The sequence below is a fragment of the Bemisia tabaci genome, chromosome 10 (genome assembly GCF_918797505.1).
Source record: "Bemisia tabaci chromosome 10, PGI_BMITA_v3".
Lineage (NCBI taxonomy): Eukaryota > Metazoa > Arthropoda > Insecta > Hemiptera > Aleyrodidae > Bemisia > Bemisia tabaci.
In genome coordinates this window covers 10,847,719-10,864,674 of record NC_092802.1, presented here as the reverse complement: position 1 = coordinate 10,864,674, position 16,956 = coordinate 10,847,719, and the positions used below count along the sequence as shown (strand labels likewise).

At 42.2% G+C, this 16,956-nt stretch overlaps 1 protein-coding gene across 1 annotated transcript in view; it reads left to right on the top strand.

The window, feature by feature from the left end:
• LOC109044704 (ankyrin repeat and sterile alpha motif domain-containing protein 1B) overlaps positions 1–16,956 on the top strand; it is a 125,930-nt gene that overhangs the window by 56,132 nt on the left and 52,842 nt on the right. Inside the window, exons 6-11 of the mRNA XM_019062537.2 lie at positions 4,427–4,653; positions 6,100–6,268; positions 9,248–9,527; positions 11,168–11,329; positions 12,986–13,324; positions 14,496–14,801. Of these exons, the coding sequence (XP_018918082.2) occupies positions 4,427–4,653; positions 6,100–6,268; positions 9,248–9,527; positions 11,168–11,329; positions 12,986–13,324; positions 14,496–14,801 (1,483 nt within the window). The remainder of the gene's footprint in view (positions 1–4,426; positions 4,654–6,099; positions 6,269–9,247; positions 9,528–11,167; positions 11,330–12,985; positions 13,325–14,495; positions 14,802–16,956) is intronic.

The window sequence follows — 16,956 nt, the reverse complement described above, 5'->3', positions numbered from 1 at the left end:
CTCATCTGGATATGTAGCTACGCTTCACCGGTAGGGAAGCGACGTTATTACGGAGTAACTCGGTGCCGCTGGTCTTTTTTATTGCTCGCGGCCTGGTACAGGAGTGCCACATTCCGAGCGTATCATTTGCGAGGTACAAAGTGATCCGTAGCCAGGAAAGATGTGGCTAAGCGAACAGACATTCTGCAGGTGAAATGGGACGAAAATCACAATGGGGAAAAAAGCGGGAAAGCTCGAACATGTTTGCGTTGGAGAAACGCTCAGCTGTTTTCTGAGTAATTGTCAATTCCCCAAAGAAAATGAGCACCGTTGAGATGAAAGAATTCGCAAAAATTGACGTAAAATCCACTGGAAAAAAACACATTGGATCTAGAGTCCAGACTCTTGAAAACATTGACAAGAAAAAATAACCTTGATTCAAACGGATTTACTGCTTGAATCAAAACGAAATCCGCTTAAATTAAGAGGCTTGGTTCTTGTTTTTAAGCTAGACTCTGATTAAATCAAGAATACTTTTTCTTGTCGATGTTTTTAAGAGTCTAGGCTCTAGATCCAATGTGTTCTTTTTTCCAGTGTATGATTGTAGTACTAACAATCTTACAACACTTATTCATCAGTCACTATTAGTTTAAAAAATAGAATGATACCGTCGCACTTTTTTTATTTTAACTTTTGAAGATTAAACGTAGTCTCTTAATAAAAAAACGCCGTATGAACATCCAAGAGTTGCCAAATTTCCCTCGATAAAATTTTTATTTTTGCGAAAAGTTATGCATATGTCACCTTAAAATTTTCAGTTTTTTACATCAAATTTTGAACTATATATTCTGAAATCCCGAAGGAGAAATTTTCACAAATTTTCCCGAAACTTCGTCGTGTTTTGAAGGAAATTTCGCAACGCCTGATGGCTCATACGGCGTTTTTCCTTAGTACGACAGTATTGAATATTACAGGTTCTATTTCATCGTTTCTACCCTCGCGTTCATCCTAGCATCATTGTTTTTTTCAGTGAACATTATAAGTTCACTCTATGTCACAACAATGCTACCTCAATTTTTTCAGCTTTCCATATTTTTTCCACACATGTACAGTCGCTCGTTCTCGTTTTGCTCCATTTTCGAGTTCCGGCGAACGTGTGCGGTTTCTCATTTCGCTCGATTCATGTTTTATTTTATTCCTTTATTTTATTTTCTTTGTTGTGGATTCTGTCATTCGTTCATTTTTATTCATTCCGGCGCCGGATTTTGAAAAACGATGGACCCGAATCGAATGACAGCCTTTTTAAACGATCTGCGATCAAATTTTAGATTCGGACCGTCCGTCGAAGCCGTGACATTTGTGTCTGCGGTTCGTGGCGGGATTGATTCGCTTTTGCGTGACGTCATTTAAATTCTGTCGTCTTCAATTTCCGATCCTTCGGCCGGCTCGACGTTGCCACTTTTATGCCTCAAAATGGAGATATTGCATGTGTGAGGAATTTGCGATTTGACTGTTGATTCTTATGTATAAGTTTGCGAGAAACACGATGTTGCTACTGGTTTTCTCTGAAATCAACTCCCAAGCTCAAAACAAGCTCTCAAATTGAGGTAAAAATGGAGGGGATATCCCACGCTATCCTGAGAGTCCACATTTACATCAAGACAAACTCTCTATGCGAAGATAGGGAGCGAATACATTGTTTTAAGTTTTGGAGTCTCCAAATAAAGCGGCAGCCCTGTCAATGTATTTGCTCCCTATCTTTGCATGGAGAATTTGTCTCGATGTAGAGGTGAACTCGCAGGATAGCGTGGGATATCCCCACCATTTTGGCCTCAACTTGAGAGATGTTTTTGAGCTTGGGAGTTAATTTCAGAGAAAACCAGTGGCACCATCGTGTTTCTTGCGAACTTTTACATAAGAATCAACAGCCAAATCGCAAATTCCTCACACATGCAACATCTCCATTAGATTCGAGTTTTAGGTTGTAGTGCTGATAGGGCAGTAACGCTACGAGTCTGACGGTTCTCGGGGGAAGGAACTTAAGCAGGGCAGTCTAGCATCAGGATTTTCCCGATTCTATCAGGATTTGAGGTCAATCAGGATTTAATCCCGATTTCATCAGGATTCGAGGAAAAATCGGTCGTAAAATCAGACTTTGAGAAAAGCCGGCCGTCCGATCGGATTTTTTTATCGAGCTATTCTTGGAAGTCACATTCGCCTCCGCAAAAAATCAGGATTTGATCAGAATTTGGGAAAATTATGAAATCAGGATTTAGCAGTCAAAAATCAGGAAAAATCGGGATTTAATCTGGATTTCCCAAAATGAAAAAAAAAAAAAAAACTGGATACCCTTTTAAGTCTAGGTATGCAGATAGATGTCCAGTAGAGCGATTTTACCCGAGTTGGATGAAAAAATCAGATTCTGGGATTTCCGCTGGACACTCTCCCTAGTATTCTGAATAATGAGTTGCAAGGACCGATAGTGTCGCAGTTTTCTGCCTCGCTAAGGAAGAACACCGTATGACCTTTCAAACGGTTTCGTCTGGTTATCTTGGTTGTCGATCCTTTTCCATAGGTTTAAATGGAAGATCTATCGATGTACCCCCAGGCACGCCACGCCACTGGGATCTGTCTAAGGAACAAGTATGAAAACGACCCTGCATTTTGAACGCAGCCAATCTCTTGTAAAGAGCGTTTCATTCCCGCCCAAAAACGTTGATTTCTTTTTCCTAAACGTTGCCCAACTGGCAACGGTGGGAAACAGAATTCCACCCGCGAAAACGATAGTTTTCCTGTTTCCGGGAGTCGCAAATCGACAGGAAACAGGGCTGAATGTTATCGGCCAAACCGCGCCACTTGACGCCATCCACATTCTCCGTCGTGAATTTCAAATGCATTTTGGTATCCGTCGACAATTTTCGCTATGCTCGCGCGGAATAACGGAAAATACCTCAATTCGTTGTTCGAATGAAGAGGATCATGAATATTTTTTTTGCTCCCTTGTCGCGGGATCGTTGCTGTTGAAGTTCCGTTTTATCTTCGGTATGTCTTCTCTCATGCCCACGACCAAAACATAACGAAGAGCACAGTGGCGTGGTGTGGTTTGCGATATATCGATTAATTTGTCATTTAAACCTATGGAAAACGATCGATTAATAGGATGTTTGAAGCGAACACCTTAATAATCGATTCTTTACCATAGCTACAAATGGGGAAATATCGATAATTGATCATTTACGCCACGCCACTGGAAGAGCAACGTCGCACTAGGAACCGAGTCAAGAAGAGAGGTCGGACAAAATTCGGAAACTTTAAAAGCTTATAACTCCATTTATACAAAATTTTGAAGCTTTAAAAGTGGTTCCAATAGTGTCCTCGTAAAATTGTCTTATAGAGGCACCCCTTGAAATTTAAAATGTGACGAAATAAACATCAAAACTTGCAGTTTTAGTCAGCAATTTCGTGTCCGACCTCTCTGATCGACTCGATATACTGTGCGTCGTACGTCCATCGGATGAAAGTTATAACCCTTCAAAAACTTAAAAATGCCAAAAATCAGGCAGCTATACGCTGATTATTGTAATTGATCGACAAAGCGATAAACAATGAAAACGACGGGAAATGGAGCGATCCCATGGTTGGAATGGGTGGGTGTCATATAGACTGAACACTGGAAAAATAAAAACACATTAGATCTAGAGTCCAGACTCTTGAAAACTTTGACAAGAAAAAATACTCTTGATTCGATCGGATTTTTGCTTGAATCAAAACGATATCCGCTTAAATTAAGAGGCTTGGTTTTTGATTTAAGCTTAAATCTGATCGAATGAAGGGTATTTTTTCTTGTCGATGTTATTAAGAGTCTGGACTCTAGACCCAATGTGTTTTTTTCCAGTGTTGGCACGGTAGAAGAGGCCCCCAATTATAACTGGACCGCGTTAAACAGAAAGGAACCAAGCCACATCAGCTATTGCCAAATTTAATCGGGCAATTTCACTTTTTAAATGAAAACGGTTGTGCGGTTTTTTGTGCTAATTTCCATGAATATTCTCCATAATACAGAGTAAATTCCTTAAAATTTTCAGAGAAATCCGCACAAACGTTCTCTCGTAAAAAATGAAATCTCCCTGTTAAATTTGGCAATAGCTGATGTGGCTTGGTTCCTTTCTGTTTAACGCGGTCCAACTAGCCCACGTCCACATGACGCGATGTTGACTCCAGCGCCTTAATACAACTATTCGTGTCTAACGGATGACCAAATTGCATAAACGAAAATCTGAAGGCGTTTCGGTTTAGCTTGCCACAACCTTCAGATCCAATGTGTTTTTTTCCAGTGAAGGGAAGAGACAGCAAAAACTTTCGTGGAGACAACAAAGGCATCAAAGTCTTCGTCTTTCATTGGCTTGCGACTTGTATGATCTAACAGTGAGGCTTCCGTCTGTTTCAGGGCCGTTGTAGAAACCCTTTTAGCCGCCGGCCTGGATGTGAACGTGCGAACGGCCGCTGGGACGGCCCTGCACGAGGCGGCCCTTTGCGGGAAGCTGGAGGTGGCCAGGACCCTCCTGGAGCACGGCGTGGATCTGGCCATCAAGGACGCCCGCAAGTGCACAGTCGTCGACGTCCTCAAACAATTCCCCACACACGTCGTCCAAGACATCACCACCATCATCAGAAGTAAGTTGGAAATCGACGGTGTAAGTCGGCAAGCATAAAACTCGCACTGGAAAAAAAAAAAAAAAAAAAAAAAAAAAAAAAAAAAGGACCTAGAGTCCAGACTCCTAAAAACATCGACAAGAAAAAGTACTCTTGATTCAATCAGAATCTAGCTTAAATGAAGAACCAAGCCTCTTAATTTGAGCGGATTTCCTTTTGATTTAAGCTTAAATCTGATTGAATCAAGAGTCCTTTTTCTTGTCAATGTTTTCAAGAGTCTGGAATCTAGATCCAATGTGTTTTTTTCCAGTGTGTATTAGGAACAGAAAAGAGAAAAATTGAAAAAAATACAAGTATTTTCTTCAATTTTTACGAAGTGAAGTTTACACGAGGCCCCTGCTGTCAAACTTTTAAATAATCAGCAGCATCGAGCAATGTTAAGAGATTCAGTGCTGAAAACTCTTGGTCCCTCTTTGATTTAAAAAAAAAAAAAAAAAAAAAAAAAAAAAAAAAAACTTAAAATTGCAAATATTTCTCTTGCAAGTTGTGAAGTTGGGAGTGTAGTTCAGACTTTTTCGATGTGATCATCGTGATTTTAAAGTGATTTTGAGTGGGGAAAAAAAAAATTTTTTTTTTCGCTCCCAAAGTGTGCAAGAAATTCATTGTGTCCATGTTGCCGCAGAAATTGGAATCTTTAAGTTTAAAACTCATCGTGATTTTAGTTCTTTAAGTATCTCTCCGCCGTGAAGAAACTTTTGCAGCAGGAACCGTCATACAACTATTCGTGTCCCCGTGTCGTGAAATGGTATCCCAGCGGCATTGAAGGCGAATCGAGTTTCGACGAAGTATAAACGATCAATAAATCCTACAATCTCAGCTCTTGATATTAAATTATTGATGAGGCCGAGGTGGGAAAAAAAACGAAACCAGAGTATTTTTGCACTGTGAGTACGTTTTGTATACTGACACAGTGTGTACTTTTGGATGACGTCATTGAAAATTAGAGCTCTGGCGTTTGGATGGAGTGTATATGATCTTTTATTTTTATAAAAGTTATAATTATCTAAACGAATTCACTTTCACACGCAAACGATGAAATGGACCGCGTTTAACATAGAGGAACCAAATCATATCCGCTATTGCCAATTTTAACTGGGCAATTTACTTTTTCACGAGAAAACGTTTGTGCGGATCCCTTTGAAAATGTTAAGGAATTTGCTTCGTACTATGGAGAAAATTCACTGAAATTTGCATGAAAATCCGCAAGACTATTTTCATGTGAAAAAATTAAATTAGCCAATTAAATTTGGCAATAGCTGATGTGGCGTGGTTCCTTTCTGTTTAACGCGGTCCAAATGAGACAGCATGATCTTCCAGAGATGTTTTGAACATTTATAGAATGAATTAAATATATATAATCAATTATATATTTGTAATATTTATCTATATCCACTAATTCTTTTTTAGGGTATCGGCGTCAAACGGGGAGTGATATGAGTGATAACGACGATGCGTTACCACCCATCCCGGTTCCTGATCTAGGTAGTCCTTACGAAAATGTGGGCGCCTCCCCCTCACATTGGGACCTACTAGGCTCAAGAGAAAGACGAATATTCAACACCTCCGCAATATCCATGTGAGTTTCCTCTTTTCTAAATATTAGTAAAAACAGGGTGTCTACAAGTCCGAAATTACCGGAAAGTCCGGAAATAGTACCGATTTTTTAAGGGCGGTCCGGAAGTACTAAAAAAGTGCGGAAATTCAGCAAAAAGGTCCGGAATTTTTTTACTTTTTTGTAATTTTTGTCGCAATTTCAAATTTTTTGAAAATTTTTCAAATTTCGTCAACTGGAGGTACTGAAAAAGTACGGAATTTTTCTGTTGGAGAAGGTACTGAATTTCTTGAAAAGGTACTGAAAAAGTACTTATTTTTGATCAGCCTGTTTTAGTAGACACCCTGTAGAAACCGTGAGAGAATCTCTTCTCTCTCGAATATCCGACTTCTATGCTTTCTAATCTTTCTGCTTAGCTCTGTTCAAGTAAGCTTCGACCATCCGGCAGCACGTAAACTTCAATTTTTGTAAACCTTGGTATTAATCTGAGGAGGAATAAAAAGCCAACGTCATCGGGCTTTTCAGCAGGGTTTTTTTTTTTTTTTTTTTTTTTTTTTTTTTATTGCGTTTGGAAACTCCAACCGTGTAGAGCTGTGGCATAGAAAAGAGCAAACATTTTATGGGATGTTATTTAGGGTTCTAGGAAGGAGTGCAGATCCGAGGAGTTTCTTCCTATTGATTTTACACTCTAAAGGCACTTCAAAAATGTCTCGTAAATTTTCTGAAAAAGACCCTCTCACCAGTTTTTCCCTCTTTTTCTAAAATTTTTTTCCCTCAAGTTTTCCTTTGACAGTAATGCGTTCACACTTGCAACCCAGAAGAACTCACACACCGGAAAAAAAATGAAGTTGATTTAACAACCTGGATGTAAAAAAATTGTGCGAGAATTTTAAAAATGCTGAATTATCCGCCACAACAGTTAGATTTACATCTTGGCATTGCTGAAGTAACTGCGGTACCGGGTAATTCAGCATTTTTCAAGTTCTCGCACACTTTTTTTTACATCCAGAATGTTACATCAACTTTATTTTTTTTTCTGGGTACATTTTGTCGTTTCCCCGACGAAGGATTGTAACTGCGTTCCAAGGTTGCAAAATTGACTCAAACTTTGTTTGCATGAGATCGAGAAAAACTCTGTGAAATTCTCAGTCAGATATACTCAAGATTCTTCAGTTGCAATAGCAATTTGCAATGGGAAATTTGGCAACATTGAAATGTAATTACGTTCTTTCGTGGGGAAACGACAATATGTCCGCACTCTTTCTTGTGCAAATTCAGTGGCACACGACCCTTGCACGTTAGTATCGCCAGTGATAGCCCTTCCTCACATCTCAGCCCAGCAAATACGACGAGATTGAAATTCTTCGTCCCTCTCGAGCGCCTCCCCCCCCCCCTCGTCTTTTCAACAATAACGTCACTTAATTACGGGGGGATTTATGGAAACTGGAGTGGCAGCAGCGGCGAACAGTGGATTGAGTCTATAGAAGAGGTCAGACAAAATTTGGAAACTTTAAACGCTTATAGCTCCGTCTATACACAATTTTGAGGCTCTAAAAGTGGTTCCATTGGTTTTTTCGTGAAATTTTCTTCTCAAAGCACCCCTTGAAATTTAAAATATGACGAAATATACATCAACATTTGCAGTTTTAGTCAAAAATTTCATGTCCGACCTCTCTAATCGACTCGATCCACTGTGGAAACCTGGAAACCTAACTTTAAAAGCTTATAAGTCCTTTTATACACAATTTTGAGGTTCTAAAAGTGGTTCCATTGGTTTCCTCGTGAAATTTTCTTCCGAAAGCACCCATTGAAATTTAAAATGTGAGGAAATAAACATAAAAACTTGCAGTTTTAGTCAAAAATTTCATGTCCGACCTCTCTAATCGACTCGATCCACTGTGCGGCGGCCGAGGAAAAGGTTAATCTGACGGATGTAAACAGGCTGCCCACTCGGAAGAGGGAGAGACAGGGAGAGAGGGGGGGGAGAGAGGGAGAGGGAGAGAGGGAGAGAGTACACCCGGTGGCGGACCCAGGTAGAAGGGGGGGGGCAAGACTGACCGAATGATTCAAATTAATCTCAAATTAGAGGCTGAAATTAAATTAAAAGCGGGGGAACAAGAGGGACCCGATAAAAATGAGGCGAAGATGACGGGAGGCGTGCTAAAAAGGCACGGAAAGGTGCACTTGCTCCTTTCCCCTCGACAAGGTTGCCAGGTTGTGCGATCGATAGTTTGAGTATTTTGCATGCGTTTAAATGGGGAAAAGTGCCGATTTTTCAGCACTACCTGGCAACGACGCCCGCGACTTCCATCTCTCTCCGCTTCCCGGTCCTTTCATCTCACTCTCAACAGCCGAAAGTCGGAAAGTAAATCCGGAAAATTCGCTCTCGAGAGCTTTCCTCATGTCGATTAATTTCCGCCGCCGTGAATTCGAAATTTACATCTCTCTCCCAAGGTGCTCGTTGTTGTCGGATTCGTTTAGTCTTTTTTGGTTTCTCGCGAAGCTTCTTTTATTCAGACTTTTGGAAGGAACTGGGCCACATTTTGCAATGAAGAACTATTATTTCTAGCTCATTGTAGGAACGATGCACGTCTGCACGTGGCCTTTATATACCTACTCAGATGAGTCCTTATATCATTGAGCCAAAAATCATCATCCGAAAACTTGAGGTCCAACTGCCGAAGTTCGGGTCAGACTTCTAAAGTACTTCGGTATATACCGAAGGGTTCAGGTCATACATTTGAAGTACTCCAGTACATACCGAGAGCTTCAGATGTCCGACCCGAACTTCGGCAGTTGGACCTCAAGTTTTCCGATGCGTGATCCGGAAACTTCAGAAATCCATATGACCTCAACCGCGCGCGGGTCCCACGCACGAAGTTTTTTTCTCCGTGTTCTTAACTAAAGGATGTTTACGAAACGTGGCACACACGTTTTTTGTGCACATTCTCGCTGCATCACTAATTCCGAAGGCGAAAATTGAATGACCTCCTTGTTTTCCAGAAACTCCGAGGGGTCGCGCCAGCGACATGCGACGACGAGCACAACCGGTTTGTCCAAGTCGTTGATGGAGTCGAGCTTCCTGTCGGACGATCCCTCTTGCTGCCGGAGCCACGACTACGACACCATGTCCATCTCCTCCACGGCCTCCAGCAACTGCGGGGGAGGCGGGGGAGGCAGGGGTGAACGCCGTCTCCCGGACGGCAACTACCTCCCCATGACGCCCTCCCCCGCCTCGCAGCAACTGCCCAGCCCTAGCGCCGGCTCCAACAGCAAAATCTCGGTAAGTAGTCTCCTGTCAAAAACTAGAGGGCACGACTTCTAGCCACTACGCAGACCAACCCCCAGAGGGTGCTGAGCGAGCCCTTGTGAGTTAAGGTGATTCGACGGACGCCATATTTTGTGTTGGAGCGACGTGCGCATGGATCGCATGGATTCGTTCCATGATTTCAGCTACTTGTCTTTCTTTTCGAATTTTGAGATCGCACTTCTGTTGTTAAGAGACTAAAGAATTTGCTTACCAATTTTGACAAACAAATTTAACGTAATGAAGGCGTGGTTTTTTTAGAGGAAAAATATCGTTTTCGAAACTGATATCGAAACTGCACTCGAATGCGATATCTTCTCTCTACTAGCAAGTCTAAGTCTAAGTTTGACGTAATGCGTGAAGTATTCATGCAGTCTTGTAGGCGCTATGCGTTTCACGCCGCCCGCTCGCACTATCTTTGACGCAATGCGTGAAGTATTCATACCGTCTTGTAGGCGCTAATATGTGTTACATGTTAAATGCCGACCGCCGCGCCGCGCCGTGGGTTTCTCCTGCTCATCTCAAGTTCTCGTCATCATTGCTCTCTGCGCCGCGCCGCGCCGTTCCAGGCCAAATTCCGTGTTCAGTTTCTCTCTTAATCTTAACTCGACTAATTGGACTGGATTTTGCAAATTGGACTTCTAAATTCTGGCTCATCTGAATAAACACTTATGTGCATAGGGAAACTAATGGCACATACGTACTTTTTAAACCGGGCCGGAACTTATAGTTCCTAAGTGCAAAATGTAGTCCAATTAAAGGTGCTGTCTATTGTATCACAGGAAGACGACAAAATTAGAGGTATACTCTGGGAAAGAGAGATTTTGTCACCTTTTTTCGTTTGTATTTTTTCCTCTGAATCCGATTTTCTTTGTAGCTATATTTAAAAAAATTGCAAAATTTGCCGCCATGGGCCGCGGCCCATGTGGCCATCCCCTAAATCCGGCCTTGGTCGAGTCTCGACCGCACGTAAGTCTAGCTCATTGTTAGCGCTGCCGATTGGCCGAGCTCATCGATGAATGTTGCACCTCCTTGTGAAGGAGCCGACCAATTCGGCCCCCGTCTTTCGCTCCCTAAGGAAGATTATGTTTTTTGACTTACTTTTGAATTGTTAGAGACTTTACTTGTAGTGTCATCGTCAACAAAGGCCAAAAAAAAACCCGATGTGTACAAGGAGACCATAGAATAAAGAAACAACTTAAAACTGGACTGAGGCCGCAAAAAATAATCATAAAAAGCCTCACCGTTGTTACTGTGAGACTCATAGACATGATCACCACCATGACTCATAGATATGGAGACCATAGATATGATCCGCCATGCAAAGTTTGAATGAAAGTAAAGAAATGGATTTTGAGGTATGGCTGTGCTCAAATTAAAGGGATACATTTTTTTGATTCCAGACATCTTCAAACTCCTATAAGTTATGATTTTTTTTCTTCTTTTCTTTTCTTTTCTTTTCTTTTCTTTTTCTTTTTTTTTTTTTTTTTTGGACGGCAATACTTCCTCTACCCACAAGGGGAGCGAGAAAGTAAAAATGTAAAATATCCTTACTTTACCAATTCGCTTACGAATAAGTGTTCAAAAGTTCTTGTTTTTTCTGTTTGTCACTATAGCCAACACCACCAAAAAAGCCCCCAAGACGCAATCTATCGGTGTCACCAACGCATTTTACTCCACAAGCGATGTCAGTGCCTGCCGAGCCGCCCGGCTCATACGAGTACTTGTTCCTAGCTCGCAGTGGAGTGCGGAGCCATAGCGATCTCGAAGATCTGCAGGTGAGTCTCGAAACGAGAAAATCGAGAAAGAAATAGTAGAGCACTTATTTAGCGTCTAAAAATGTGAAGAATAAGAATGCTCGAAGCTGTGATATAGCTTCATATAACAAGCGCCAAGCGAAGTTTTATAATTTCCGCCACCATTTCATTTTTTTACGGAGAATGTTGGTCGAATCCGTTTGAAGATTTCCCTGTTCTTATTGGCAGCACAAAAAAAATTCAGTGGAATTTTCGGACAGTCTCGTTGAACAATTTCTCTGTTAAAAAATTAAATGGCGGAGGAAATTTTGAACCTGTGTTCGAAACTCACAGGCGCCAACGCGCCAAATGCACCTGAAAAATCGGCCATGGCGCCTAAAAAATGAAGGCTCTGCGCCAACGTGGCCCCTAAAAATTGCCATCTAAAAATCTGAATTTTCATATTAAGTGATTATTCGACATTTTCAGCATTACAAGTCAAAGCTTTTCCTACTCTTCACGATTTCATCCTTAGTGCTTTTGTCTTACCCAAGTTACTTTTGTCTTCCCCAAGTTACAGCTACTTACTAGTTCTGTTACGGAAACATCTTGCTCTAACTTTTCACTAAATGCGCCGTAATAAATACACGGAAAAAAAGAAATTGCTGATTCAACAATTCAATTGCTAAAAACAGTGACGCAATGTTTCAACGTAGATTTTACAACAAAAAACTGCTACTCTAACCTTATTGTAAACTAATTTAACCACGGGGGTGGTTAAAGTAGCATTTTTTTTGTTGTAAAATCTACATTGAAACATTGCACTCACTGTTTTTAGCAATTGAATTGTTGAATCAGCAATTTAATTTTTTTCTGTGTAGGCAAAAACTCAATTTGGCCCCTAAAAAATCTTCAATGGCGCCTAAAAATCGGGCTTGATGCGCAACGTGGCTCCTAAAACTCAAAGGTGAGTTCCGAACACTGTTTGAACCAAAGACATAAAGACGGAGTGCTCGTATCTAAAAGCACGGGGAAAAAGTGAAGCCTGGTTTGGCGCTGGGTGCTTGTGTGAGTGTGTAAATGAGCGCGGGAATCCATGGCGGCAAACGGAAATTTGATTTGAACTTGTCCTCTTAACTTTTCCATATTTCTTCTTCGAAACGTATTTTAAATGCCTAAAACGAATATATTAAGAAAGTTGGGACTGCGTCCTATTGTATTACACCTACTCTTGCTTGGTAATAGGCAGTAATCTCAGATAAAGTTAGTTTTTCTTCTGCTCATGGTGGTTCTGCAGGTTCAAACAGGTCGTTACAGTTCTAGATGACCGTTACTCCCAAATGAAATTAATCGGTCGACGACGGACCAAAGCTAACCTAAAGTTAAAGAAATATGAGTGGGTAAGTGAATTTGGGCAAAAATCAACCTAGAATACTTTGTTTCCGCAATTATTTTATTCAGTTCCCGCCCTACATTTGAATTCAAACTTGTCCCGATTTCGCCGCCAATCCTCTAGCCAATAGTAGAGGTGGTTGAAAAGAAGCTTCATTTTTTGCTTTTAGCCCTCCGTCTTTATGTCTTTGGTTTGAACCGTCGCGTGGCGCTTGTGATACTTCGGCCGGAAGGTGACGATATCTTCTACCATATCTTCAACATATGTTCCGCTCTATCTTCACTATATCTTCTTATTTCCCACAGCCCACGAACGGGAAGCCCGGGAAATGGAGCAAGGAGAATCTGCGTCGGGGGAAATCGCAGGAGAACTACGCGGACACGAAGCTGCGGCACAGCGTCCCGATCCCGACGGGCGAGGAGCGAAACGGGCACGCCGCCCCCCTCATGACCCGCGGCCAGAGCGAGGACTCCCAGCTCAACGCGGACAGGCACGAGCCGATCGCCCTCACCTCCGTTTACGAGAACGTCGCCTACCGCACCACCAACCCCAGGCGGAAGCTCCGCCGCCACAACGCCGCCGACCGGGACGCCACCCCCGACCCCTCCGTCATCCTGTCCCGCGGCGATCTACCCTTCAGGAAGGTACGTCATCCCCGAAATGCTTCAAATTTACTCCAAGTAACCATGCAGGGTTGCCTCAGTCAGGGATAACTGAGGAATGTCTCACTGGAAAAAAAAACACATTGGATCTAGAGTCCAGACTCTTAAGAACATCGACAAGAAAAAGTACTCTTGATTCAATCAGAATCTAGCTTAAATCAAGAACTAAGCCTCTTAATTTAAGCGGATTTCGTTTTGATTCAAGAAAAAATCCGATTGATTAAAGAGTATTTTTTCTTGTCAATGTTTTCAAGAGTCTGGACTCTAGATCCAATGTGTTTTTTTTCCAGTGCAGGGAATTTTAGAAAGTCTGGGAAAACCTGGAAATGAAGGGCTTGGTGCTATGAAGACAAGGCGGCGCATAAGTGCAGTTTTTTTTTTTTAAAAAAAATGGAGATATTAATGATTTCAACTAACACTAGTCACCCCCAAAATGCTTCAAATTTACTCGAAGTAACCGTGCAGGGTTGCCACAGTCAGGGAATTCCGGGAAAGCAGGGGAATGTCAGGGAATTTTAGAAAGTCACGGAAAACCTGGAAATGAGGGGCTTGGCGTTTGGAGAACGAAGCGCATAGGCACCTGCGCGGAAGGTCCCAGCCCTAACTGGGTAGGTAAAATTGCTTTACCTCAAACCCTTTAGGGGCAGGCCCGGTGCGGGTAGAGCCCAAACCTGCCTGCTTCAGGGTTCAGCCCTACTTGGTAAGGGCTGGGCCCTACCCGCGCAGGGCCTGCCCATGTGGGGTATGAGGTAAAGCAATTCTAGGGCCCAGCTCTAATCTCATTTTTTCCGTGGATACAAATTTTTAAGAGCAGCCCAAGACAATGATAACAGTGGAAAAACAAGGATGAAAAACGGGAAACAAGGCTAAAAATACACAATTTATGAACCCGAGACGTTTCGACTCAAAACTGAGTCATTTTCAGTCGGAAACAATAAAATTTCTAAAAAAATTTAGAAATAGATAATTTAGATAGAATTTCAGAAATAGATAGAAATTTTATTGTTTCCGACCGAAAATGACTCAGTTTTGAGTCGAAACGTCTTGGGTTCATAAATTGTGTATTTTTAGCCTTGTTTCCCGTTTTTTCAGCCTTGTTTTTCCACTATTTTTTCCCTGAAGACATAGTAAATGATCTCTCTTCTGGTTCCAGGTGGAGACAGCCGAGCCTACCTACCCTTCCGTGACAATCGAGCGAATCCTGGTGCCCTCTTGTGACAAGAACAAGTCCAATTCGGAGTCGATCGACTTGTCAGTGCCATCTTTCATCTCGAACGCGTTCATCAAGTTCAAGTCGAAAGAGCAAATGGTCAACGGATGCTCGAAGCCGCGGAACGGCGAAAAAACGTGGCCTTTGAGTCCTACTCACTACCAACAGCCACCTACCCCTGATCACCCTCCGCCTACCCCATCGCAGGCCGAGAAAAGTATCCACGAGAGGATCCGACCTTTGAGCCAGGTAAGAAATCTACAAACTTGGCTTGCCAGCGGACTGATTATTGAAATTGATAGACAAAGCTATAAACAAAGAAGACATAGAGAGTAAGAAGCGATCCTATAGGTGGAAACGGGTGGCTCTTATAGACTAAGGGAGAAAATGATGGACTAATTATCGGGTCTCTCGTGGGTTGCCGTTAGTTAGTCTATCACCCACGTCCTTTGTCTATTGCAACCACCCGCTTCCACCAATAGGATCCCTCCAAATCCCTTTTGTCTTCTTTGTCTATAGCTTTGTCTATCAATTTTAATAATCAACCCGCAGTCAAAATATCGATGGCCAAAGAGCGAAACCAAGTATCTTCATTTGAGGCGTTGCAGACTTCCAGTCATTCTTTACATTTCCTTTTGGAAAAATAGTCAACGCCGTTTCTTCAAAACTATTGAATCATCTTCCCGGTTATCAGAACGTTCTGTATGAATTTTAAACCACAACTTTTGCTTGTTTCTCCTCGATAAAATGAAATATTAGCAGACATTTTGAAACACTACGATGGAGATGAGTGGTATCGCACTTAAGCCATCGATGTAATGAAAATTTTCCTCGAAACGTAGACCTTCAGAGACTTTTTAATACGACTTGTTCACTTCGACCTCACGTACCTCACGTTTAACCATCTCTGTTAATGGTGCATGAACAACAGGCCCGGATTTACCTACTTGGTGCCCAATGAGCCGCCTGTATTTTGCCGCCCCCTTCTCATTCGTTTTGAAACATCAATAAAAACGAACAGGGGAGGGGTGCATAAGACGTGTTTACTCGTGTTGGACACCTTTTTTGCGAAAGCCCTGTCAACACTACTACCAAAAATTCACGAAACTTCGCGCGGAAGTAAGTTCCGTAAACCTGTCTCTGTGTGGACAAGGCCTTCCATTTACATGAAATAAACGAAAAAATTACAAAAGAACAAACATAAATGTGGTTTAATGATCTTAACTTCCGCCGCCGCAGCGCCGTGTCGCGCTGACCGCACTGCGTGTTTGGCGCAATGCATGATGTATTCCCACAGTCTTGTAGGCGCTATGCGTTTCACGTCGACCGCTGCTGATCGCACTGTTGTGTTCGACGCAATGCGTGAAGTATTCATGCAGTCTTGTAGGCGCTATGCGTTTCACGCCGACAGCCGATGACCGCACTGTGTTTGACGCAATGCGTGAAGTATTCATGCAGTTATGTAGGCGCTAATATGTGTTACATGCCGGCCGCTGCGCCGAGGGCTTCTCCTTTTCATCTCAAGTCCTTTGTCATTATTGCTCTCTGCGTTGCGCCGTTCCAGGCCAAATTGCGTGTTTGATTTCTCTCTTCACTCGACTAATTAAAGGTGCTGTCCTTTGTATCACCGAAAGACGACAAAATTAGAAATTACTATGCTCCTAGGAAATGAGCGATTTTGTCGCCTTTCCTCGTTTGTATTTTTTTTTTTCTGCATCCAATTTTTTTTTTATACATTTAAATTTTTTTTTTTAAAATTTGCCGCCATGGGCCGCAGCCCATGCGGCCACCCTCTAAATCCGGCCCTGATGAACACAACGAACCAACGCAAGAGAAAATTAATGGTCCTTGGGCAAGACTCAAATCAAGCAATTAAATGTACATTTATTCAACCACTGTAAACGTAATACCATGATATTGTAATATTAGATTTTGATATAACGTGCATAAGTGCGTTCGTAGCGGACCCGACGCCCGTGGGTCTGCTGGAACTTAAATTGTACCCGTTCAGAACTGATAAAACAGCTCCGCGATAAAACTGCAAACGCTAATGGGCCTGTTGCAAACTTTTGCTAGAGCAGAATGAAGAGTTGTTTCCTATAGATAATGCCTCAAAAATCACGATGAGCGCATCGGCAAAGTCTGAAATGCACTCATAACTTCACAATCTGCGTAAGAAATTTGCGTTATTTTGAGCTTCCCGCTTCAAAAACGATACTACTGCACAGGTGAACATTTTGTTAGAGGAGTCGCTCCATCGTCGGCAATATTCATCATGGCCGACGCTTGCGCAGTTCCTCGCGTAATTCGAGGAGAGTTCAAGGTCAATTAAGGCGGGCGAGGAAAATATGAACGTAAACACGCCGATTGTTATATGGTTTAATCCTGTTCAAGTGTTATCTCG